The sequence below is a fragment of the Vicia villosa genome, linkage group LG5 (genome assembly GCF_029867415.1).
Source record: "Vicia villosa cultivar HV-30 ecotype Madison, WI linkage group LG5, Vvil1.0, whole genome shotgun sequence".
Taxonomy (NCBI): Eukaryota; Viridiplantae; Streptophyta; class Magnoliopsida; order Fabales; family Fabaceae; genus Vicia; species Vicia villosa.
In genome coordinates, this window is record NC_081184.1 from 101,918,845 (window position 1) to 101,945,111 (window position 26,267).

General features: G+C 31.5%; 3 protein-coding genes across 3 annotated transcripts; 2 read left to right on the forward strand and 1 right to left on the reverse strand.

Moving 5' to 3' along the window:
- Positions 1–6,918: 6,918 nt before the first annotated feature.
- Positions 6,919–8,910, forward strand: LOC131601898 (UDP-glycosyltransferase 79A6-like). The gene has a single exon (XM_058873827.1). The coding sequence runs from the start codon at positions 6,988–6,990 to the stop codon at positions 8,359–8,361; it is 1,374 nt and encodes a 457-aa protein (XP_058729810.1). The 5' UTR covers positions 6,919–6,987; the 3' UTR covers positions 8,362–8,910.
- Positions 8,911–9,179: 269 nt separating this feature from the next.
- LOC131601899 (uncharacterized) lies at positions 9,180–10,376 on the reverse strand. Its single transcript, XM_058873828.1, has 3 exons — positions 10,229–10,376; positions 10,006–10,113; positions 9,180–9,484 (listed from the first exon to the last, which is right to left on the reverse strand). The coding sequence occupies exons 1-3, from the start codon at positions 10,247–10,249 to the stop codon at positions 9,368–9,370; spliced, it is 246 nt and encodes an 81-aa protein (XP_058729811.1). The 5' UTR covers positions 10,250–10,376; the 3' UTR covers positions 9,180–9,367.
- Positions 10,377–18,830: 8,454 nt separating this feature from the next.
- On the forward strand, positions 18,831–23,736 carry LOC131601900 (protein disulfide isomerase-like 1-4). The gene is made up of 12 exons (XM_058873829.1): positions 18,831–19,557; positions 19,898–20,027; positions 20,359–20,524; positions 20,621–20,739; positions 20,854–20,934; positions 22,061–22,147; positions 22,263–22,337; positions 22,476–22,544; positions 22,623–22,703; positions 22,794–22,928; positions 23,113–23,169; positions 23,268–23,736. Exons 1-12 carry the CDS (start codon positions 18,992–18,994, stop codon positions 23,439–23,441), a joined length of 1,740 nt encoding a protein of 579 aa, XP_058729812.1. The 5' UTR covers positions 18,831–18,991; the 3' UTR covers positions 23,442–23,736.
- The last annotated feature ends 2,531 nt before the right edge of the window (positions 23,737–26,267 follow it).

Here is a 26,267-nt window from a genome sequence, read left to right on the forward strand (position 1 = left end):
TATGTTTTACTTCTTCTTAGCCGAAAGTCGTGTGTTTTCGGAGCTCGTCTCCAACCTCAAATTTAAATCCTCATTCGACTCTCCAAATAGAACTATATTATCTGCACACATAAAAATGCATGCATCTCAGTGCTAGCTCTTAGATGTATTCCGTAAGTACATCCAAAATTAAATAAAAAAGGTAAGGGCTTATGGTTGAACCTTGATGAAAACCTACTGTTATAGGGAAATCATATGTCTCTCTTTTCTATGTCAGCACACTAGTTGATACTCCTTCAAACATATCTTAGATAGCTCAAATATATGTAATCCTAACCACTCGCTTCTCTAGGGTTTTCCACAAGATATCTATAGAAACTCTATCATACACCTTCTCTAATTCGATAAAATTTAAGTAAAAGTCTTGTGGGTCCATCTGATACTGCTCCATCATATGTCGTAGTAGATAGATTGCTTATATGGTCGACCTCTCAAGCTTAAAGGAAATTTTATTCTCAGTGACTTGAGTCTCTTTTCTTAGTCTTCTTTCAATCAATTTTTTCCATAACTTTCTGGTATGTCTCAGTTTTAATCCCCCTATAATTTGCACAAATTTGTATATATCATTTGTTCTTATAAATTGGAACTAAAATATTTCTTCTCCATTCATCTGGCATTTGCTTTAACCTCATAATTTTGTTAAACATATTGGTAAGCCATTCAATGCCTTTATCTCCAGGAGTTTTCATTACTTTAAACTATTTTCCCAAAAATCATGACCATGAAACAGAAAAATCCATCCAAGGCTATTTGAAGGAAGAATACATAGAAGATGGGCGGATTTAAGGCATGCAAGTGTTGAAATTAATAAGGGAATTTGAGTCGTAAGAAATGAAAGAGTCTGAGACATTTAAATAATACTCAGACATAATGTTTTCCTTTGAAAATAAGTTTATTTTACTCGATACTCAATTTGTAGAAAAATATTTATTTTAGTGCAAGAGACATATGAAGCATTAACAACCACTTTGGAGAACATAAAAGATTTTTCAAAATTCACTTTATCAACAATTTTACACGTCTTGCAAGAACGGAAGTAATGAAGGCTTATGAGACAAGAGTATGTGTTTGGAGGTGTTTTGCAAGCTAAACATCATGAATTTGGAAGTACAACAAATTGCCAAAGCAAAGACAGTTTTAAAAAGAAAAATTACCCACCTTGTAAAGTCAGATTCGTTGCAAAAAGTTACAATCAACAGAAAGGTATAGATTTCAATGAAAACTATGCTAATGTGGCTAGATTAGATTTTAAATTATTTTAAATGGATGTGAAAAATGCTAATCGAAATGACTACATCCAAGAGGAGTCGTATGTTGAGCAACCTCCAAGTTTTATCTATTCGAGCTTTCCCGATCATGTTGTAAAGCTTAAGAAAGTGCTAATCAATTTGAGCTTTCCAGAGGTATGATAGGCTCTCTTCTCTATCTCATTCTATTTCATCCTAATATCATGTTTGTTGTATGTGTTTGTACTCACTATCAAGCATCCTAAAAGGAATCACATCTTAGTGCGGTCAAACGCAACATGCGGTATCTCACTTACACACAATAAATGGGTTTATGGTACACCAATTCTGATTTCTCTAATTGGATATAAAAATTACCAACGCTACGTGCCACTTAGTGGGAATCCCACTTGTCTCTTGGCATATGCAAAATATAGGCAAGTGTCACTCTCTAGCCACAACCGAGATAGAATACATTGTTGCGGATAGTTGTTGCTCTCAAATTATCTACATGAAACAACAACTCAGTGATTACAGCGTTAATCTTAGAGTTGTCCTGATAATATGCGACAACACTAGTGCCATAAACTTCACTAAAAAAATCAATTCTTCACTCTCGGGCTAAACTCATTGAGGTTAGACACCACTTCATTAGGGATAATTTAAAATAAAATAAAAAAAGAAAGGGGAATGCATACTTGAATTTGTCATCTCATCTAATCAACTTGCATATATTTTACAAAACCTCTTCCTAAAGAAATCTTCTTCTTCAAAAGAACTCAACCACGAATTCTAAATAAATCATACATGCATTAGTATGCTTATGTGTCCCCCCCCCCTTCTCCTTCCCTTTATTAATACTTTGTGATCTATGTGCTTTAATTATCTTCCACCTTTTTGATCATGAAAAAAAGGGTAAAGTATACTCTCAGGGGTAGTCGAGCATACTCTATACACTTATGGGGAATTTAAATTCTCCATTTTTATCTACCTATTGTTTCTATTACCACTTTTCTGAGAGATACATTGTCATCATTAAAAAGAGGTAGAATGTGGATGTATCTTCTTATAGGTATAAATTTGATTATCCTACTGAGAACATTTCTAATATTTTGATGACGACAACACCAATGATTTTTGAATTCAATGGTAATAGCTTTCCAACTCTGACTATGGTGACCAAACTTGAAGATATCTCAAGTCTCATTAAGTATGAGTCTCAAGATTCTATTAAAGTGCTTATATGATCGATGTATTTGACAAAGGATCTTGGAAGCCTCAAAGTTATGAAAGAGACGAAGTGTAAAAGCTCGTCTGGTCATGTATGTCTGACTAACCGGAGTTTTATAAAAGTATGAGAGTAACTTCTAAGATACTAAGGAAACTCACACACACTTAAAGCTCTTTTGAACCTATTTTTTAACTCTCAAAACTCTTTAAAATGTTCTCAAGCCTAAGTCAGTTGATTCGGAAACTATCAGCTTTCTTAAAGCATTTTTTGAACTATCCAATCAATTGGGACCTTAAGTCGATCGATTGGAAGAAGCCAAATCGGTTATGACAGTGTCTTAATGATTGGTTACAATTCTCTATCAAAATTTTTTTAAATGGGCAAAAATAATCAATTATTTAGGTCAACCAATTGATTGGGATAAGGACCCAATTGGTTGGGCCATTAAAATTTCCCATGGAACGTTTTATTTTTTAGCTTTCCATTCTCCTTTATAAAGGAGGCCCCTCTCTCCTCATCACACACCGGAATAAAACGGAACCAACCCAAACCTAATCAATATGGTTTTGTTCGATTCAATGGGTTCATTGTTTTTCAACAAAAAAATTAAGTCATGCATTCACATTTAGATGATAACATAACTTTATACTTGGTTCATACAATACCAAATAACAATAAAACTCATCATATTTGGACCTCAACTTCCCATTTAATATGTAAAAATCATATTAGACAAAAATGAAACAATAAACATAAAATAATAGTATAAAACAATATAAAAATTATTATAATGAAACGAAAAAATAGAGGAGATGAGAGATTAGTGAAGATGAAAAAGAAAGAGCAAAAGAGAGGAGAGAATAGAGAAGAAGAGGTGTCATAAAAACAAAATTGAAAGATAGAACAATAATATAAGAATAAGAAAGTGAAAAAAAGAATATAAGAGAGTAGAGATTATAAAAGAATGGGCAAGATGTATTTGAATAAGAAGGCGATATACTAGTATGAGAGATTTGAAAAGGCTAAAATTGAAATCCTAAGTGTGAGGAAGAGAAAATCATTCATAATCGTAAGGCTAAGTAATAATAGGTTTAGGTTTGGGTTTGATGTGAGTTAAGTGAAATTTGGGTTGTAACATAATGCGGTTTGATTCGATTTGTTTCGGTTTGTAAAATACAAACCGCAAATCAAACTGAATCACGCGGTTTTGTTAAAATATGACCCAAACATCCGAACCAAATATGGTTTTCTGCAATTTTCGGTTTGGATTGGTTTGATTTGCAGTTTTTTATTGGAATGGTGGTTTTAAACACCCATAGGTGTTGTATTGTTGTTATTCTAAAAAGTGAGATATTCTTGGGAAATTGAGTTCCATTCTTGAGATTAATGAGTCTTAAAAAATTTTCTTTGGTTCTAGAACTTACGGGGGGAAATATTTATTTGGTTATTGAGATTAGCCTGCAAAATCTCTAAAGAGTTTGTTACTTAGCTTGAGTAAAAGCTTTCTTTTTGGTTGGGAATAAATCATTGTAAAATCTCTATATTCGACTGTATTGAAGGTTTGTGGACATAACATTTTAAAAGCTCAAGTTCAGAGTCAAAATTTGAATAAGATCTGTTAGGGACAGGAGTAGGTTAACGTTCGGTCGGACTTGGATAAATCACGGGTGTCATCTCTCTAAATTCCTATCTCTTAATTTCTACAATTTACTTTACTGCTTTTATTTTTCGTTGTTCAATTTACTTTGATTTTTAAGAATACTAACACAATTAATATTTTAAGTAGCCAAACCTTAATTTTAATCATGAATTTTAAATACCAAAATTCACCCCCTCTCCCTCTTATGCTTGAAGCCACTTGTCCAACAATTGTCCCAATCAATTTTAGACTTAACTAAGCAACAGATAACCAATTAGTTTAATAGTCTAATTGATTATTTAGTTGAAAAAGATATTCCAATCAATTAAACACTCCCCAGGTCTACTAACTTGGCCTCAAAAACAATTTTGGTAGGTTTAAATAAAATATGAGAGGCTTCTCAAATGTTTTTAGTGTGTTTGTGATTTATCCATTCTATTTTCAAAAATATCTTTGTGTCTTTACAAGACATTAATCACTCAGACGAACACGACTATATGAGCTTTCACACTTCCTCTCTTTCAAAACTCTGAAGCATCAAGTTTTTGCATCGTTATCTTTGAGTTTAGCATCACACAAGAACCTTGAATCTTCTTAATGAAGCTTGAGATACTTCATGTTGATTACTGTCATCTTAGAGTTTGGAGGTTAAACCACTATCGATACTTGAAACATAAATCTTCACTTGAAAGTCGTTTGACCACAGTGTTGACTTAAAATAGATGTCTTGGTCTTCAAGAGCATAGTTTGATGTGGGAGGATAGCTTAATCAACCATCTTGTGCATCTTTGACCGTTTGAACTATCTTCAGCAGATACTTGACTTCATTGGATATCATTTGATACTAAGTGTTATCATCATCAAAACCAAATAGCTACTTTTCATTTGATTTGCAGCTTTGCTATTCCTAAGTTTCACCACCTTAGATCATCTTAACTATATCTGAAAGCACATAGATACACAGTTAGGTTTAGGATATGATACATCACCTCGTCTAAAACACATAGGTGAATCAATCTTGCGGTCTTCTCCTTCATCTCTACCCAATCATTATCCTTCGTTTTGGCCAATTTCATCTCATGTAACGCCTAAATGAAAAGGATCTCAGTTACCACTTCCATTCTCTAGTCCTTTACATGATGGGACATTATCAGTTGATACATGTGATCGTCGGTCATATTAGTGATTTATCCAGTTTAGAGCTGACACCTTCACACAAGAAGAACAATAACAACTAAGCCTTATCCCACTAAGTGGGATCGGGTACATAGATTAACTTTCGCCGCAATATTATATCTAGAACCATGTTTCTATCCAAATCGTCAATCTCGAGATTTTTCTCAATAACTTCTCTTATAATTTTTCTAGGTTTTTCTTAACCTGTAGTTGTTTAACTCCTCTCCATTTGATCTACTTTTCCCCATTTACCTATCTGAGACCATACTCTACGTATATGACCTCAAAACCTCTTGTTATGCCCCATGCATGCTGTTTTAGATCCTCTCCAAAAAAAAGATTATCTCCATGAAATATATCTTGAAATAAGCCTTCTAAATCCTTCTAAAATTTTACCTAAAGGTGTTTTACTAACTCAACCTGAGGTGTGTAAGTACTAATAATATTAAAGGTGACTTGTTTCACTACAAATTTTAAGGATATGATTCGATCTCTTACTCTTTTCACATTCAAAATATCCTTCTTTCACTCCTTGTCAACTCCCGCAACAACTTATAATTGATTTAACAACTTATAATTGATTTAACATGAGCTTGATCATCAAATCATAACCATGAAATACAAGAGTTTTTATCTGCGCACACACTTAAAGAATTCCTCATCACCTACGTATATTTGACTAAGAAATGTGTTTTTGAGACTATATATTGTTATTGTTGTTGAAGTGTTAGTCAGTGCCTTGGATTTGAAAAAAAAAATTGTAACAAACATTTCACATCTCATGGAAGCATCAGAGTCACATTAAATTATCGATCAAGTCATATATATTAAATGGTCTATTTATAATAATTTTTCTCATAATGATATTAAATGATATATTGTTTATGGGTGTTATAAAAATTTAAATCAACCTGAATTTAAAATAACTAAATCATTTATGTTATCATTTATGTTTGGCTAGTGAATCAAACTATATTGTACAAACGGTTTTAGAATCGAACCATATGACAAATAAAATAAATTGAAATTGAAAGTAAATGGAATCAAAATTGAAAATGAAAAACATTAAAAACAAATTTAAATTTTTTTTAAAAAAATCAAAAAATAATTTAACAGTTCGATTATTTAACAAATGATTCGGTTTGAAAAAAAAATTGTCTTCTCACTGATCTACGATCCCAAAATTTTAAACAATGTACTAAATCAATAATTTTGATTTGATTCTAAATAAATTAAAACGGTTCGGTTCATTTCGAATAAACTTAAACCATTTATTGATTTGGTTTTGTTTTCTCATATCCATACCATGAACATGTTGTCCACTGTTTTTATTTATAAAATCACAAGTGATTAATTTTTAATATTTGTGTGTTAATTATTCGGAGAGATATATAGCTGTTGGCACATTAACTATAATTAGTCGTTGCCACTTTATTGAGATTATTGCTTAATCCAGTTTAACGATTTTGAGAGATTGTGTCGTGTGAGTATGATACATTTCAAAATAGAATAATGCCACAGAGACGATGGCATTACTTTCACAATATGATTTTTACCATTTTAAAAAACAATAATTAATATCATCTTTATGTTTAAAAGAGCATAGTTGCTCACCATTGTAAAGACACCATTCTTAGAAACAAACTAACACAAACTGAAAAACCAATTAGGCAAAGATGAGTATCAGTAAGATTCATGTGGTTATGTTTCCATACCTTGGTTTTGGTCACATTAGTCCATTTGTTCAACTATCCAACAGATTATTCTCTCATGGAATTCAAATCTCATTCCTGTCACCTTCATATAACATTCCCAGAATCAAATCAACCTTCAACCTCAACCCTTCCATCCAAATCATTCCCCTTAACTTCCCAAATAGCATAGCCAATAACACTTCTGAATTGCCCCCTGACATGCATGATACACTCTTTCAAACAATAGACTTAATGCAAGATCAAGTCAAAACCATTTTGGTGAAACTTAAACCCCATTTTGTTTTCTTTGATTTTGTACAAAACTGGCTGCCAAAAATAGCTTCCGAACTTGGCATCAAATCTGTTCGTTTCTCTGTCTATTCTGCAATTTCTACTTCTTATTTCTCTCCACATTTAAGACTTTCTGAAAAAAGAGACATTACTTATGAGGACCTTAAAAATTCTCCGTTTGGGTATCCTCAAAAATACAAAACTTCCCTTCAAACCTTCCAAGCCAGAATAATCTTCACGATGCTCTTCCAAAGATTTGGTGACAACCCAACTGGTTCTGATAGAAGTGCGCAGATACTTAGTGAATGCTCACTGATAGTATTGAAAAGTTGCAGGGAAATTGAAGGTCCATATATAGACTATTTTCAAAACCATCTTAAAAAACCAGTTCTTTGTTCTGGAGTACTTGTTCCAGAGCCATCAACGGATGTGCTTGATGAAAAATGGACAAAATGGTTAGATAATTTTCCAACAAAGTCAGTCATATTGTGTTCCTTTGGTAGTGAAACATTTCTAAGTGATGATCAAATCGGCGAACTAGCAAATGGGTTGGAACTCACAAATTCACCTTTCATTTTGGTTTTGAATTTTCCATCAAATCTCAGTGCTGAGGTTGAGTTGGAAAGAGCATTACCAAAAGGTTTCATACAGAGGGTGAAGAATAGAGGAATTGTGCATGGTGGTTGGATGCAACAACAACTTGTTTTGAGTCACTCAAGTGTAGGGTGTTATGTGTGTCATGCTGGTTTTAGTTCTGTAATAGAAGCTATAGTTAATGATTGCCAGTTGGTGTTGTTACCTTTTAAGGGTGACCAGTTTCTGAATTCTAAGCTTATAGCTGATGATTTAAAAGCAGGGGTAGAGGTAAAAAGGAACGACGAAGATGGGTTTTTTAAGAAGGAGGATCTGTTGGAGGCTGTGAAAGCTGTTATGGTGGAAGTTGATAAAGAGCCTGGCAAAGAGATGAGAGAGAATCATATGAAATGGAGAAAGTTTCTGTTGGATAGGGAAATTCAGAACAAATTCATTGTAGATCTTGTTGTGCAGTTGAAGTCTTTGACTTAGTGAATGATTGGTTTCACTTTGAGTTAGGGGGAATCACTTTGATGTTTCAGCAAAATCACAATGTTTTACTATGATTGTGATTTCATCAAATTCAATGTGATACCAAATATAGTTTGTTTACTCCCTTCCATTGGAAAATAAAATTTGTGCAATTAAATTAGTTCTTTAATAGGTGTCTTTAAGACACTCCATTTAACAAGTTAGTAGCTAAAGGTAAGACTTCATTTCTGAATAGACAAGGAAAAAAGACTCACTAAAGCCAACTCAACTTCATTTAACACGTTAATAGCGAAAGTAGCGAAAGATAACCTTCAATCCCGCGTAGATAAGAAGGAGTAAGTCCTATTGAGATTGCAGGCTGAAAAAAATGGGGGATGCCTTAGCTTGTGGGTATAAAAACACATGGTCATGTACTATCTGATTGTCCAAAAGGCATAGATTGATAAATCCAATGATATAATCTTGTGATGCTGTACACCCCTATAAAGCTGTTGTACTGTAGAATTTTCCTATGGATAATTGAATTTCAAAAGGGAAGTTTTTTTCTAATTGAGAGTATTCGAATCTCATTTAGTGAGATAAGATTTGGTTGTTGTTGTTGTTGAGAGTATTCTTCAAGATCTATGTTATGTTATCTATCCTCCAATGTGGTCAATTTCTATGCAATTTCTAAACTAATCCTATATTCATAATGTAGCTTGTTCCCCTACAACTAGAACCCAAACTCAAATGATAACCAGTAAGTGAATCATTTAGTGGCTTTTTTTAATGACAACAGGTTAACAGAAGTTATTTCTAATATTCAGAAATTACTACAGTTTTAAAGAAGAAAAATCAGGTATTTTGATGCATATACTAAAGGAACTTATGTGAGTTGCATAAAACATTACATTTGTCAGCACTGCTAGTTTGATAAACAAATATACCATGCGAAAGTAAATTAATGTGTGTTCTGATATCACAATCACAAAAGATAGTATTGAAAATAAAAAAATTCACAACATCTCTACCATCCACGAGAGCTGAGAGACTTTATCAAAGGTCCAAATGTCTGATCCACAGTTCTGTTCCATGAATGTGCAAATTCAGAACGTGATTTCTTCCCAAATATGGGTTCTCTAACCTGGTAGAACATGAAAGGTGAAAGGTTAGAATCTAAAAGTAGCAAATCAAACGCAAAATGTGCCAGTCATCGGTGACACTGGTGTGGAATAAATACCGAGTATTTCATATACAAATTAACTCAAGCATGTGAATTATGAAAATATAATATCAATGGAATACATCGACTTTCAAAGTTATTTATTGATCGGAGAAAAAGTATCTCTAACATTAAGCTTATTATGGAGCACCAACACTTCAGATTGAAGATGTGTTTGGTACTCGACTAATTCAATGATCGATATGACACTAAAGCATGTGATTACTTTCAATCACTTCTACTTTCTCAAATTACTAATTACTATCGGTGTCTATGTGTCACTGTCATATCCGGTGTTCGTGGTGTTCGTGTTTTTGTCTGTGTTTCATAGCTTTGAGCTAGTTAGGATAAACTAATTATAATACAATATTTGAAAAGTTCACACCATGAACAAAGACAAACATAACAAAAAAACAGTAGAAAGGCATAGAAAAACAATTAACCTTAGGGTGAGATGTGGAATCGGAAATAGAAGCGAAGATGTATCTGCGTTGCTCAAAAACAACCACACTCGTCAATATCACACCCAGGGAAGCTCCCAATAACCGTTCCTGTATTATGAATTACAACCAATTCAACGAATCAAAATTCACCGATTGAAACAAGACACGGAAAGAGAATCCTAAATTGAAATTCAGACCAGAGTCGATTGTGTTAAGGAAGTACCTGGGCGAGAATGCTAATCATCGTTTCGTTTTGGTTTCCTGTGACAGATTTGTCGGACCAATGCTTCCTTCAATTCCCCTATTTTCTATTGCAATTCTGGATTTCCCCAACACTGCGCATGCTTCTCCGATCTTGGGCCTGATTGTTGGGCCTCAAGGAAAATACCCTCTGGGCCCTAAAAGGCTAAAACATTCTACGAGATTCTAACTGGCACCCTTAAAGTCATAACTGGCACCCCATTTTTTCCTAATATAAAAAATGTCCCTCTTATTTTTATTTTTTCATTAAGGACATGTTAGGCCATACCAAAAATTCAGTATGCATTTTTATCTGTATTTTTGAAAATTTTGATATTGCATCATAAATTTTGAGAAAATCTGTAATTTTATACAGAATTTTTCAAATATCCGATATAAAATACTAAATTTTGAGAAACTAATGATTTTATACTCAATCTTTGATAAATTCAAAATGTTGTGTAATTGTTCGCATTTTCGAAAAACTCTTATAAAATCATTATTTGTTTTAAAAAAATTAGTAAGAAATTCGTGTTATCGCACGGGTCACGTTTGAATTCACATTATATGTCTCTCACTCTCATTTGTAAAATTTGTCTTCATTTGATCAGTTAATTAATATTCACATAGTTATAATTATAGGCTAATAATATGCACCAAATTTTAAGCATTGATATGTTCTTATAATAAACCGTACAACCGATTCTCTAACTTCATTTATATAAAATGAGTGGAGTAAGCCCTAATAGCCAATCAATATTGGTTTAATAGGCTTTTGTATCATGACCTTGATATATATATATATATATATATATATATATATATATATATATATATATATATATATATATATATATATATATATATATATATATGAGGAGGGATCAAATTACACCCGAAGAGTTACACCACGAGTTACACTCGTTCAATAACTACATTTCGAATTAATATTTTTTAAATTCAACCGTTGGATTGAAACATAATATCATATAGATCATACCTATAAAGTTTGAGCTTAATCTATAATGATTTACTATGTCATTGAATTGCATCAAAATTAACGTTATATGAAAGCTCATTTTGACGTTAATCTTTGGATATCTTGATCGTATAGTAAATCATTATAGATTAAGCTCAAACTTTATAGGTATGATCTATATGATATTATGTTTCAATCCAACGGTTGAATTTAAAAAATATTAATTCAAAATGTAGTTATTGAATGAGTGTAACTCGTGGTGTAACTCTTCGGGTGTAATTTGATCCCTCCTCATATATATATATATATATATATATATATATATATATATATTGTTTGTTAATATATATACTTGTTAGGCATTGTATTTATTATGTTTTTTTTTGTATATGACATAATAAAGTCCTTAGAATAATTCGTTTATTTAATGACATGTTAAGTGTGAGTGAATCGTGAGACCTCATTAAACATAATGACGTTATTCTTAAAGTATCTGTAGTCAAGATTTACTGTCAAATAAGAAAACAGTAATGCATATAGACTATTATGTGAGTAGACTGATGACCGTATCTCACGGGTCATGGATATGAGATATCAAGTCTTCACATAGGTATAAATATTACGAGTAATATTTATACCGAATTGACCCACCATGAGAATACTACATAGTTTGTTATCTAAGTGTCATAAGTTATTCTCATAGTGATAGTGGTGAATACCACCTTTCGACCAGAAACCACTATGGACCCTAGATGTGGAGTCAAGTACTTTATTGCCAATCATACATTGTCAGTAATGGGATGACCATAAAGATGATTGATGGGTACTTTACAAATCATGCTGAGGGACATGAGTGACCTAGATGGGATTTTCCCCTCCTACATATACGGGAGTAATATCTGTGGGACCCTTGATAGAGTATGACTGTAAATTGCATGGTCGTTCTCAAATAAGTCGATATCAGATATTGGGCTTATTTGTTGTTATCAAGTATACTCGGGGATCAAGGAATAAAATATTGGACTATACAAGGGTGATACATTTTATGCCTTGTGTTCAAAATAGATATAAAGACAAAAGGGTAATTGTACACATAATCATTATCGTAGAAAGGTTATGTCAGATCACACGACATTCTTGTTACTTGGGTAGCAATGATGTGTTGCTAGATACCGTTCACTGTTTATAATATTAAATAGGTGATTTAATATTATAGTTACGAGAACCTACAGGGTCACACACATATTGGAATGGATGATTAAATTAAATATTAAAAAATTAAACATAATTTAATTTAATTATGTGTTAATGGTATTTAAATTATTTAATGCATTAGCACATATATAATTTATTTAATTAAATATGGTTTAATTAAATAAACGAGGATTGACAAATAGTTAAATTAAATATGATTTAATTTAAATTTATTTAATTAAAAGAGTTTAATTAAATATAAATAATATTTATTTAATTAAATAGTTTAATTAAATTAGATTGAGTTTATTTTGGAAAAACCCAAAATAAGAGCATTAGGGTTTTAGAAGCTCTATATAAATAGAAGAGCTTTTTACCCTACCAATGCTAATTGTTAATTTTCTCAGAGCAAGAACGGCAAGCACCGTCTTCCAGTTTGCACTCGCATGGATTACGTAGAGACGCCGATATCTTCCTTCGTTCGTGATCAAAAGCACGCTTCAAGAGGTAATTCTTGAATCCTTATTAGTGTTTGGTTTGTGATTAATGATTTAATCAAGATCCGTTCATCGGATTAGATCTATTCATTGAGATTATTCCGCTAAGAGGATAAAAAAGTTGAAAAACCCCTCTTAAAATCCCAACAAAAGCAGCAGCAAAAGAAAGATTTAAAAGATGGACATTAAATAAATAGTCAACCGCCGGTATTCATAAACACATCCGCATCTACCCTTGGATCTATGCTTGCAAGAACCTTCATTATGATAATCTACCACTGTTAAATTGAGAAATAAAAAGAATTCTTAGATTAATATACTTGACCAAGAAAGTATTAAGTATTTAATGTTAATCAGATTTTGTTAAAAAGATTATACAATTTAGTCAAAAATGAGTTATGTAGTGAATTAATATGAAGCAATAGTAAAAGAAGATTTAAAATATTGACATTAAAATGAACAATCTACAATTGGTATATCATAGATACGTTTACATGTACCCATCGATTTATGCCTCCAAAATATTCATTACGATAGATTGTTGGTTACATTTAATTATTTTATTTTTTCAACTTAGAGCATCTCTAACCGTGAACCCAATTTTGGGTTCCTTGCGGGACCTATTAAGCCACGTCAGCTTGAAGCAACCTAACTAATTTTTTGCTCCAATGGTGCAACTCTGAAGAACTCATATTGAGTCCCATAACTTTACTTTATTTATTACAATTTTATTCATATTAAATTTTATATCAATTAAAATAATAATTTTAATTATTTAAATTAAAATTGATATAAAATAAATAAAATTCAAATTAAACTTATATTTTAAAATTATAATTAATATTAATCTCAAATACATGACATATAATTAAAAACAATAAAAATAAATAACATCACATAATAAATTAAAAGTTTATGAATAAAATGATGAAATTGTGAGAGAGAAATTTGAAATTGAACAGAAAATAAAAGTGAGAGAAATTTTGTGTTGGTAAATTTTTTCCAAAAAAACTATATTTATAATAAAAAATAACTCTAAAAAAAGTAACTAGCCGTTGAACAATTAATTTTATTTTTATAACATTCAAAAATAAGAAAGAACCGTTGTATATCTATGAACCATTGAACAGGTGGAGTAATGTTGAAATGAAAAAAGTAACCTTTTCATGTTTGCCACGCTGGCAAACCAACCCCACGAACCTCCGCTGGAGGTGGTCTTATTAGAACCCACATGTAAAACATGTTATGAATATTGTTCCTTACTTTTTTTAATGTATTTTATTTTATTGGATTAGTAAGAAATAAAACATTCTTCATTGATATTAAATCAAAATGACAATTTAGTCATTATTGATTTGATTTTATAAGCTAACTTGTAAAATGATACAAATAAAATTCCGATTAGATGAATCACAAAAAAATTGTTTTATTTATTATTACTATTGGCAAATAAAATATTCAATAAGAATATTCCACGTAATTGATATTAAATCAAAATGTAAAATGGTAATTGTTGATTAGATTTTATTAATATATTCCTGTAATAATATGTTGCAAATAAAACTCAAATTTTCCTTAAAAAAACCTCATTTTGATATTGAAATGAAATAAAAAGAATAAATGATAATTATGATGAATAATAAAAGACAACATTGATTAGTATGAATAATAAAAGAATAAACTTATTAAGTGGTTGTACTTGCACAACGCAAATTTACTTAGTAAATTGATATTGACACAAAAATTATAAAGTGATCGTTTTCTGCACAATGAAAAAACATAACATATGAAATTTATTTTACACTATAATCAAAAGACATAAAATGATTTAGTTTTCAATTCAATATTAACTAGAATGTGACCCGTGCGCTGCACGGGACGCACGAGAAGTAGACAAATTGTATGTAAATAGGAATGATTCATTTTAATAAAATATATAAAAGACATTTTAATTTAAATATTTTTTAATTTTAAACATTCAATAAAAAATGTCATCTCTGATCTCAATTTTTATCCGAAGTACTTTTAATCTCTAAATATATTTGATCACAGTTTATTTTAGTAATGAATACTTTCTAATTTCAAATTGTATTTTGTGTTTTTCTTTTTAATAGTGATTTTCTTATTAGAATTATGGCTGAAATGAATAAAATTTGCAGTGAAATATTTTATTTCAAAATATCTTATCAATGTTAAATATTATTAGATGTGACTATTTGATTTTGTTCAATTTTATTGTTTGTGAAAACAATTTTCTAATTTTTTTAATATTATATTTAATATGTTAAAATGAATTTTTTTTATTTACATGAACTATTACACGAACAGTAATAAATATAAATTAATTAATCTTTTCACGATTTAAATAGAGAGTAAATCTCTATTAATATATTGAAATCTCTATTTATTAATGTTTATTTACACGAACTATTTATAGAAAATGAATATTATATGAATTTTTTATATTCACTATTAATATATAGTTCGTGAAGTTGAACAGTAATAAATATAAATCGTGAAGTTCAATTCAATCAGAGATTTACAATAAACCATAACCCTCTAAAAAATATTTGGGGTTTCCAATAAAAATTGAGAATTTAATCGAGGAAAAGAGAGAGAAATTTCAGGATGAGACCAACTTTTTTCTTGAAGCTGATGAAACTCGCAGCGTTCACTTTCTTCTTGAATCTGCTTACGAAGCTTATCGAGTTTCTTCTCCTCACCGTTATGCTTCTGCTCTACTTTCCAAATGTTTTCGATGTTCCATATACTTCCTGTGCGCCATCCTTTCTTGTTCAAAACAAAACAATTTCAAACAACAACATAAAGAAGGAACCTGTAACATATTTTGAAAAACATAAGCATAACACAGTTAGAAGAACTCAAGATAAAAAGGAAAATGATATCTGCCATGTTTTATAGAGTAAAAGAATGAGTGCAGATGAATGATTAGGGATTTAGGGATTTGGAAGGGTTCTGCGAATTTCAAAGGAAAATTGAAAAGTAGGGTTTAGTAATAATTTGATGGTTTTCAAGGCAAATTTCAAAAAAGCTGGCTTTGAAAATGTAGTTTTCAATATGTGTTTTAATGAATAGGGTTAATGGTATGTACATAAGTAATAATTAAATGTAGTTTTCAATGCTCTTTTATTATATTAAAAAATAAATAAAATAAATATATAATATAATTAAATAATTTTTTAAATAATAATTTTCCTCTTTTAGCAAGTTGTCCATATGTAAGAATTGCTGAGAGCTTGCAATGTGTCTCACTTGCTCAAATATTCATTTTGCTTTATTATATTGTATGATATTTAAATGTCATCAAGTGTGATTTGTCTCGTAATAATGATTGAATGTTTCAATTTTTAAAATTAAAACAGTTAATATTTTTGGAATTATAATTTATTAAATAATTATTTTTTATTTAAATTTGAAAATTAGAGTTGGTTTTAAATTATTTTATTATAATAATGTTAATAATGTCGCGAACGTTTCAATTTTCAAATTTTGTCTATTTATTAAATAATTATTGTCTATTTAAATTTTACTTATTGAAATTTATTATAATTTTAAAATATAATAATTTTATAGTGAAATCCATATATCATTATTAAAAGATAATATATTTTAATCTAATGAAAAATATTTAATTATACTATAAAATCGAAAAAATATGATTGATTCAGTTGAATATATAAGTATCAAACTATACTTTTTTTTTATAAATATATTTGAATAAAAATCATATAATATGAAAATTAAAATTGACTGTTTTATTTATTAACAAACATTACAAAATAAAACATATTATTATTACATAAAATGTAATTGATTTAATAACAAAATTAAAATTTGTAATTCATTAGATTTAATGAATTGAATCATATAATGTTTTTTTTTAAATGTGATTTATTTAGTTAGATTATTAAGAAATAAAAAAAATTCATTGGTATTAAATCAAAATGACAATTTGGTCATTATTAATTTAAATGTGTTTCATCAATTTGCATAGTATAAACAATACATCTTGAGAATCTGCATGTTCATCATCTCCAATTCACCATTAACACAACACATCAATAAGAACAATACTCAACACAATTTCATATACCAAATTATGCAATTATCATCTCAAGAATACATAGTCAAATATCATGAATCATCATTATCATCAATTTTTAGGAATCATATATCAAGCTTTTCAAAACACAACAATGGATAAAACCTAGAGGAGGGTAAGGATTCCTCTTTACCCTTCATAAATCACACCTATATCCAGATAGTTTTCCCCTTTCCTAAATTTACATAAAAAACACTTCAACAATGATGCTTTTCCTTCTTCTTCCTCAAATCCCTAGCCCCTCTTAAGTCTTTGCCTCTTTTCTCTCTCAAACTCAATTTCACGATCGGTGAAAACTCAGCTTCCCACTTCTCCCTTTTTAATAGAAAACTTATTTCCCTAATTTAGGTTATTTCTATCCTATCCTCACTTATTTCTACATCTCCCGCCTTGCTCTTACTATCTTTATTTTCTATTTGTTTTAATATTAAATTTAATATCTACCAAAATACCATTAATTAATTATTATTTCATACATGGTTTGAGAGGTTTTTTGATGTCCAATAGGACTTTGACTATTATCAATGACACCTTTTTAGGATACATGAAAAATTTTTGATTCAATAACTTGGCCTATCTTATAGCTAATTTTGGAGCCCAGTTGTTGTGTTCTAATCTTTTGGGATAGGCCCCAAATTTGAATTCAGGTGGGTGCTGTGTTGAATTCAAATTACTGAGGCAGAATGTTTTGCGTCTAGGGCTTAACCACGAACCATGGGTTACTGAATATCCATAGGTTGCCTTCGAGGATTCTCTTGGAGTTTGTAAATTTTTCCACAGTGAAACGTTAGATGCTTGATTCAATTTCTGTAATTTTGAGACTAGCGGGATCACACCACATTTCTACCGACGTAGAAGTTGAGGAGTTCTCTTGTATTGGTTTTTATGATAGGAATTTTTCCATTATGGCATTTTCAGAGTCTCTGTACCCGTCTTTAATATCATTGTCATCTCACAGACATAAATTAAGATCTTCTTCTGTATCTTGCTCTTTTTGTTTATTATTTTGTTGTTGACTATTTGTACTTCTTTTCGGTATTGTTTTATGCGACGACTACTTTCTCTAACTAGAACATTCTTAGGGATATACAAATTTATAGGGATAAGAGTTGCATGAAAATTCCATGATAGCTCTGTTTTTTTTTTTTTAATTTGTCTTGAGCACATTGCAATTCCATGACAAGAAAGAATGTCAAACTAAAATTGGCGAAACAAGATACTGAGAAGAGGGATACACCGAACAAAAGGAATATTGAATACACACCATCAAATAAGGTCAAAAGAGAACAACAACTCTGATTCAAGACGAGATGGAGTAGAAATGTACATTGACTTAAGGAGGAGAGAGTGATTGCAAGATGTTAGAAGCATTCTTAAAGCAAATTAACTTTCATTGCATATTTTTCAACCGACAATTTATTTATAATAAAAGACATAAAGAACTTTTCACACCTCATAAGCTATTAGGCTACTTGAACCAAAAAAAAAAAAAACTTGTCTATTTTTTTCACTTACAATTTAACATTTTTTTTAACTCGTATTTTTTATATACATGTTTTTTTATAGTTTTTTTAATTATTGTTCTTAAGATTTGTTGGCAAGAAACTAATTAATATAAAAATTGAATTGATTAATACTTTTTATTTAAATTTTAATTACTATTATTTTATTAATTTGATAGATTAAATTAACTTAAATTTATAATTGCAGAAATTAAAATACTAATTTAGTAAAAAAAAACATTTTAGACAAGATAATAGAAATCAAAGGCATCATCACTAATAGACACATAGCATAAACATAAAGTTGGTGTACTTACGTGATCTGTCCTCACGCAGTTACTACTTTTGTCACTAACGTCGGTCAAATACTCCCAACTCACACTACCACCATAGATTTCCCCCGGCGAAACCCAAACCAAAAACAATCTGAATCCACATTCACAAATTCACAATGCTAAATCATAAACGACTCGTCGTTTTACTCTCTCTCACCACTCTCCTCTTCCTCTCTTCACTCTCTCTCACTTTCTGCGACAAAAACGACAACGAAGACGACGAAGATCTCAGCTTCTTAGAGGAGCCCGAAGAATCCTCCACCACCCACCACGACGACGCCAATTTCCCAGATCCCGAGAATTTCGAGGAAGAAGATGAAGACGACGGAGGAGACGACGAATTCGGCGACTTCTCCGGCTACGACCCTCAGGACGAGTTCAAGGATCCAGAGGTGGATGAAAAAGACGTCGTCGTTTTGATCGAGCGAAACTTCACCACCGTAATTGAAAACAACCAGTTCGTGCTGGTTGAATTCTACGCGCCGTGGTGCGGTCATTGTCAAGCTTTAGCGCCGGAGTATGCCGCGGCGGCTACTGAGTTGAAGAAAGACGGTGTCGTTTTGGCTAAGGTGGATGCTTCGCTGGAAAATGAATTGGCTCATGAGTATGATGTTCAGGGTTTTCCTACTATCTACTTCTTCGTCGATGGAGTTCATAAACCTTACGGTGGCCAAAGAACCAAGTAACTTTCTCTAAACTCTGAATTTTGATCGTGTGAGTTTTCTCAATTGTGATCATAAATGAGAATTATAACCCATGACACACCACGTCGGTAATAATTTGAGAAATGGTAGTTATTGAGTCTAACTATATATGTGCATGTTTGGATTCATGTTGAGTTTGACAGAATCACGGCAATCACACACTATGTTGTAAATGTTTGACATCAATAAGTATAGACATTGAACTCACTTTTAATCAAGTGTCGGTGTTGCGTAGGTTATAATCATTGAATTTTGCTTTCAGTTGATGTGGCATTGTTTTTAAAACATTCTTATGAGTTGAAATTTTGCTTTATGCAGAGATGCTATAGTGACATGGATTAAGAAGAAGATAGGACCGGGTGTATACAATATAACTACGTTGGATGATGCTGAACGCGTATTGACCTCTGAAACTACTGTCGTTTTAGGCTTCCTTAATTCCTTAGTTGTAAGTTTTTGGATTCTTATTTGTTCTGTCCTAGAGTACAATTTATTCAAAAAAAAAAATTGTAACTTAAATACCTATTTCAATATGGTTTGATAAATTCATTATTTTTGCTTATATGGGTCATACTAATATAGGTTTGTTGCATAGTAAGTAAAAGATACACATATTTGTTTCCTTCCTAATTAATCCATGTAACACAGAGGCCATTTGCAGTGTTGATTCTAAAGATTAAACTAATGTATCTGAAGTTTGATGATTCAGTTTATGAAAGTTTTGGTTGATTGGTTGTTAGGTCTGATGCCTCCTTTATTATGTCTAAATATGCATGCAGGGTGCTGAAAGTGATGAGCTAGCTGCAGCATCAAAAGTTGAGGATGGCGTCAATTTTTACCAAACCATGGTTCCTAATGTGGCTAAGCTTTTCCATATTGACCCAAATGTCACTCGCCCTGCTTTGGTCTTGCTCAAGAAAGAGGAGGAGAAACTGAACCATTTTGGTTTGTTTTCTTGTTCCACTCTCCTCCAACTCATGAATAAGAAAAGGACATTACTAGGCTTTTAATGCGAACTCATATATTTCACTATCTATGCAGATGGCCAATTTGTTAAAGCTGCAATAGCCAACTTTGTATCCTCCAACAAGCTTCCGCTTGTCACAACTTTTACACGAGAAAGTGCTCCAGTGATTTTTGAAAGTCCAATTAAGAAACAGGCAATTGCTTATACCTCTTTTCGGTTTATATTGTTGATCTAGGAATAGACTTTCCTTGAAAATGGGATCTTAACAAACCTCTAACTATTGTTGTGTTTTAAACTTTGCTTTTAGTTGTTGCTGTTTGTGACTAAAAAAGAAAAAGAGAAGTTCATTCAAGTATTTCAAGAAGCATCAAAGTTTTTCAAGGGAAAGGTATTTTCCTAACAGGCCATTCCGCCATTGTTTAATAATACTCTAGAGTTTATACAAATTTGTATCTGCCTTTTATTCACCAAACAATGCAAACAAAATATAATGCTTTGCTGTTAATTATAACTAGAGTGCAGTGTGCATCCTAGTGGATCATGAATCGTTAATAGAACAACATACATATCCCCCCTATCATGCTTTAGAGGAATTGCGGTTAATAATACACTCAATAGTTTTGAATGTATGGAATTGACTAAGTGAATGCCATATGTACTTTTCTGAAGCATGAGAGTGAAAGCCATATGTACTGGGCTTTTATGAAGACTAGTTCTAGTTTTATTAGCTTTAAAATCCTGAGGAGTTCAAAGGATGCTCTAGGTACATCAAAGTCTTAACCCAACCATTTTTAAAAAATTTAATATCAAATGTTTCCCTATTTCTCTGTCTCTTTATTATTTTATAATCTTAAAATGGATACATTTTGTCGCAAAGGTGGTTCAAAATAATTCTTTTTGTTGAGAGATAGTTGTTGATTTTAATCAGATTTGTTATTATCCTCTTTTTATGATTAGCTTTATATTTATAGGATATTTGATCAGATTCCAGTCCATAGTTACATGATCTTGATAGGATCACAATACAATTTAGATTATTCCCCTCATGTATATAAATGTGCACAACTTTCTTATCAGTAAGGCAGAAGTATTCAGATTCAAGTCTTTTTAACAAACCAATATAATTTGAATTTCGAAGCTAGATAAAAGTTATATAGATTTAATTTGTATATACAGTCAGTGTAATTGTTTTTTAAACATGCATCTAATCTCATCATTCCGTGTAGGTATTAGTGGAGAAGCTTTAGGTACTAACATAACAAAGTGGCATCATAATGTGATTTAATTGGATGCATATACAAAAATTTCCCTGCATGTACATAATAACCATGTCCTTTGCAGAATCTATTGAGATTTCAAATTTGATCAATTTATGTTGTACTTATACACTTTGCTCATAATAACCCTATGCATCATTTAAAAATTAAGGGATGATAAATTTTAGTTTCTGTACTTCCCCCAAAGAATCTTGATTTCAGGATAATAACATATTTCTGTACAACTATCCTTTGCAGCTTATTTTTGTTCATGTGGAAGTGGATAATGAAGAAGTTGGAAAACCTGTTGCAGATTATTTTGGTATCTCTGAGAATACTCCCAAAGTAATAATTTCGCCTTTTCTATATTTTTGTGTGGTCGTCTTGAGATTCTTGACATATTATATAATTTAAATTTAATTCCAAGTAAATCAAGTTACAGATGATATTTTGAATATAGGTACTTGCATTCACAGGAAATGATGATGGTAGAAAGTTTTTGCTTGATGGGGAGGTGACCGTTGACAATATTAAGGTATTCTTTTCTCCCTTTCCTCCATGGGCTCTGTTCATTTTGTTATCATGCTATGGAATATGCATGAATGCTTTCTTGTATGCTTTAATAAAGCTTAAAAGCAATTGCTAAATAATTCTACTCTTCTTGTTCCCTCAGGCATTCGGGGAAGATTTCCTTGTAGACAAGCTAAAACCTTTCCTCAAGTCAGACCCAATTCCTGAAAGAGTAAGTCATTCTGTTTTCTACGCATATCCTGCTAGCCATGTTTTTCATCTCTTAACACATTTGCTAACTTGATGGCAGAACGACGGTGATGTGAAAATAGTTGTTGGCAATAACTTCGACGAAATTGTCTTGGATGAGTCAAAGGATGTTCTACTTGAGGTATTATTTTGGCCCATCAGTTTCAAGTCATATTTTCCTGTGTAGCTTGTTTAGGGGTCTGTGTTAATTTAATGGCTGTTTTAACATCAGATTTATGCTCCCTGGTGTGGCCATTGCCAAGCCTTGGAACCAACATTCAACAAGCTCGCAAAACATCTTCGTAGCATTGATTCTATTGTAATAGCCAAGATGGATGGAACAACAAATGAGCATCCCAGGGGAAAGGTAAGCCCAATTTAAACTAGATTTTGATAGCATATAATATGTGCTATTGCCATATTATATTTAAAGTGACATTTGGTTCCAACTCATGTTAAGTTTTGAATTTTTCATTTAAGCATTACATCAGAACCCATCATGGCTTACTTTTGCATGCATGTGTACTCATCTAGTTCTGTTCACTTTGTAGTCTGATGGATTTCCCACTCTCCTCTTCTACCCAGCAGGAAAAAAGAGTTCTGATCCTGTAAGTGAATATTAAACGAGAATGCTCGAGTTTAGTTCTGTGTATACTAACTTTATCATTCGATGATCTAATATGTATGTGGTTCATTGTGCATGCAGATTACTGTTGATGTGGATCGTACAGTGGTGGCTTTTTATAAATTCCTCAAGAAACACGCATCAATCCCATTCCAACTCCAAAAACCAACCTCAACTCCAAAAACCGACAATAGTGGGAATTCTGATATCAAGGAGAGTCAGAGTAGTAGCACAGACGTGAAGGATGAATTGTAAGGATTAAATGACATCTATTTATACTGAGGGATGACTTAAATAGATGATAAGAGTAGAGTGACTTGCTGCTCACAGGAAATTGCAAATGATTGAGAGAGAAAAAGTACTTTCCCTAACCTGGCCAAAACCAAAACACAAATTTCTAAGAAAAGGGAAGTAGAGAAATGATGGTGACGTTAACATATGTATTAGCTTCTTCAGCTTAATTGGTTTTGTATTAGACTTTTGTGAGACTGAATTTGAAAAGTGGCCCGAAATTTTAATTTATCAGCAATCTATTTTTTGTTTTAGATTATCTGTTAATTTTGTTCCTAGTTTAAGCTTTATAGTTGATAAAGCTTCATCAGAAATCAGTTGCTTGGAATATAAGTTTTATAAAGAAAGTCCCATTGAAAAGTATGTTTGGCAGGTGACTGTTACACTTACGCTACACAAGTTTATTAGAGCATCTCAATTCTCAAATGGTGTTACCCATCTTTGGATTTTTTGTGGGATCCATTTAGGCCTATCATCTTGAAGCAACTCATCTAATGTTTACTCTAATGTTGCAATTCTAAAGAACTCATATTCTTATATTGGATTCCATAATTTTATTTTATATATTAATATTTTATTCATATTAAATAAAATAAAATTTAAAAGAATATTTTTTTATTCAAAGCTAGTAGAAAGTCCAAGGGGGAAAAGTCCATTTAATATTTTTTTTATTCAAAGCAATGGTGGCATTGCATTGCTACGTCAGCTGTCGAACTTCAACGACAACATATTCAATTTCATGTGCGACAGCTGGCGAACAAGCAAAAGAAACAGATCGTTGGAGTTGCTCTTAGAGCATCTCCAATGCAGCAACTTGTCACATAAGCACACTCCAATGGTAAAAATATATTAAGGAGATTTAGCTTGATGTTGCCACCTAAGCACCCTCCGATGATAAAAATATATTAAGGAGGTTTAGCTTGATGACGAATGCTTTGTTCAAACCAACCCACCTAAAATTCAAAAGTTGTGGCGTACTATCTACTTATTGCAGAAGAAAGACAATCTAAATGTGAGAATTTTAAGTTCAAAGGTCTTGTAGATGAATTAAATGAGCTTCAACCGCTTCTAGAATGCACTTGTGGCACATCAAAGGAACTGATGCAGAGAGAAGAAAAACAACAATTTCACCTCTTTCTTAGAAGCCTCGACAATAAACAATATTGTCATGTCAAGGCAATCATCCTTAACTCTGACGCATTGTCTCTGTTGTGACATGTCGTAAACCATGTCTTGAGATAGCAAGCACAATTTGCCATAGATAGGGAGAAAAGCAACAACAAATTTGAATTAGGAATTGTTTTTTATTTATCATCAAGGAGCATAAGCAAATGAAGAGAATGATCTAGGACCAAGTGTGATCGATGTGGAAAGATCGAACACATCGAAGCGAAAATACTTTGAAATTGTTGGATACCCGTCACATAAATATGTAACAAAACTACAACATCATCAATAAACCTATAACATAAATCTGTTTAAACAACAACAACGATATTAAACCTCTAGGATTTTGGATCTCAACAACAACAACAATAAACAACAACAAACAACGATGGCAGCAACAACATTAATTAGCATGAGTAATGATGTTTGACGTAACATATCTGTGAAGAAGTGAAAGAAAATGTTTTCGGTCTTTCATTCGGGCAAGTTTTAAACGATAGCCCTAAACACATATCGTCTTCCTATTGAGGATGATATGTGTTTAGGGTTATTTTGTTTGCTTTCTTGTTTAGGGTTTTCATTGTTTAGGATTCTCTTATTTGCTTTCTTGTTTAGGGCTTTTGTTGTTTTAGGCAAATGTAATTGAATTTATCGGTTGAAAAACAAAAGCGAGGTGAAAAGTGTCTATTTTTAGATTAAAAATAAAATATCCAGGAAGACGCCACTTTTAATGAAATAAAAATATAATCTAAAGCTAATGGAATTGGAAACATGTATCATGAATTAGTTTACCCCTCAGTTTTCATCTAAAACCGATGGAATATATTGTATAATTTTTAAAGGCAATCTATGGGAGGTTTCTCTGCAACCATACAGGGAGATGGTGTGGAGGTTTCTTGAAGTTCATCAACATTTGCAGCATAGAAGTGGCAGAGATTTAGGGAGTGTTAGAGGGCATCAAATTGGCAGTTGGCAGAGGCTAAATTGAGCTTCAATCAGATAACAAAAATATTGTTGTGAGACTCAATGGTAAAAATAATTACATTGGAGCAGCAAATGATCTGTTGAATTAAATAGCTCAAGTTTTCTTGGACGAAATTGTTGTTCGCTTCATCCACATCTAGAGAGAATTTAATCGATGCGTTAATGCAATGACTAAGATGAACTTTCTACATGATCCCGAACCTCGAATTTTTAAATTTTTTTGAAAGAATTGATCCAGTTGAACAATAATGATATTTTGGAGGCCCTTACCCATATAACCTTTGTCTAGTTTCCTTTCTGCCGGGCTTAGGCCCTCTTTGTCATAAAAAAATAAAGGAAATTTCTTTATACACCTTGTAGGGGTGAAATAAACCCCTGAAAACCCCAAAATATCAATCGGAGATACATATCCGAACGCACCACAAAAGTGGTTGTTTCGGAGATGCATCTCCGAAAGCATCCTTAATGTATGAGAAAGGTGTTTCAGATATGCATCTCCGAAACTTTGGACAGTGATTTTTTTTTTAAATCATCAAAGTTTTGATACATAATTAGATTAAAACGATAATAAAAACGCAAACGGAAAATGATAAGAAATAAAAAATGATAATAAACACAATATATTATTCTAAAATAATA

What these genes read in the sequence shown, in the direction of transcription:
- LOC131601898 (XM_058873827.1), top strand. Translation starts at nt 6,988, where the DNA reads ATGAGTATCAGTAAGATTCATGTGGTTATGTTTCCATACCTTGGTTTT.
- LOC131601900 (XM_058873829.1), top strand. Translation starts at nt 18,992, where the DNA reads ATGCTAAATCATAAACGACTCGTCGTTTTACTCTCTCTCACCACTCTC. An exon ending in GCTTCCTTAATTCCTTAGTT is followed by an intron (nt 20,028 to 20,358) that starts GTAAGTTTTTGG and finishes ATATGCATGCAG; the next exon opens with GGTGCTGAAAGTGATGAGCT. An exon ending in GAAAAAAGAGTTCTGATCCT is followed by an intron (nt 23,170 to 23,267) that starts GTAAGTGAATAT and finishes TTGTGCATGCAG; the next exon opens with ATTACTGTTGATGTGGATCG.
- LOC131601899 (XM_058873828.1), bottom strand. Translation starts at nt 10,249, where the DNA reads ATGATTAGCATTCTCGCCCAG. An exon ending in TGATTAGCATTCTCGCCCAG is followed by an intron (nt 10,114 to 10,228) that starts GTACTTCCTTAA and finishes TTCATAATACAG; the next exon opens with GAACGGTTATTGGGAGCTTC. An exon ending in ATTCCACATCTCACCCTAAG is followed by an intron (nt 9,485 to 10,005) that starts GTTAATTGTTTT and finishes ATGTTCTACCAG; the next exon opens with GTTAGAGAACCCATATTTGG.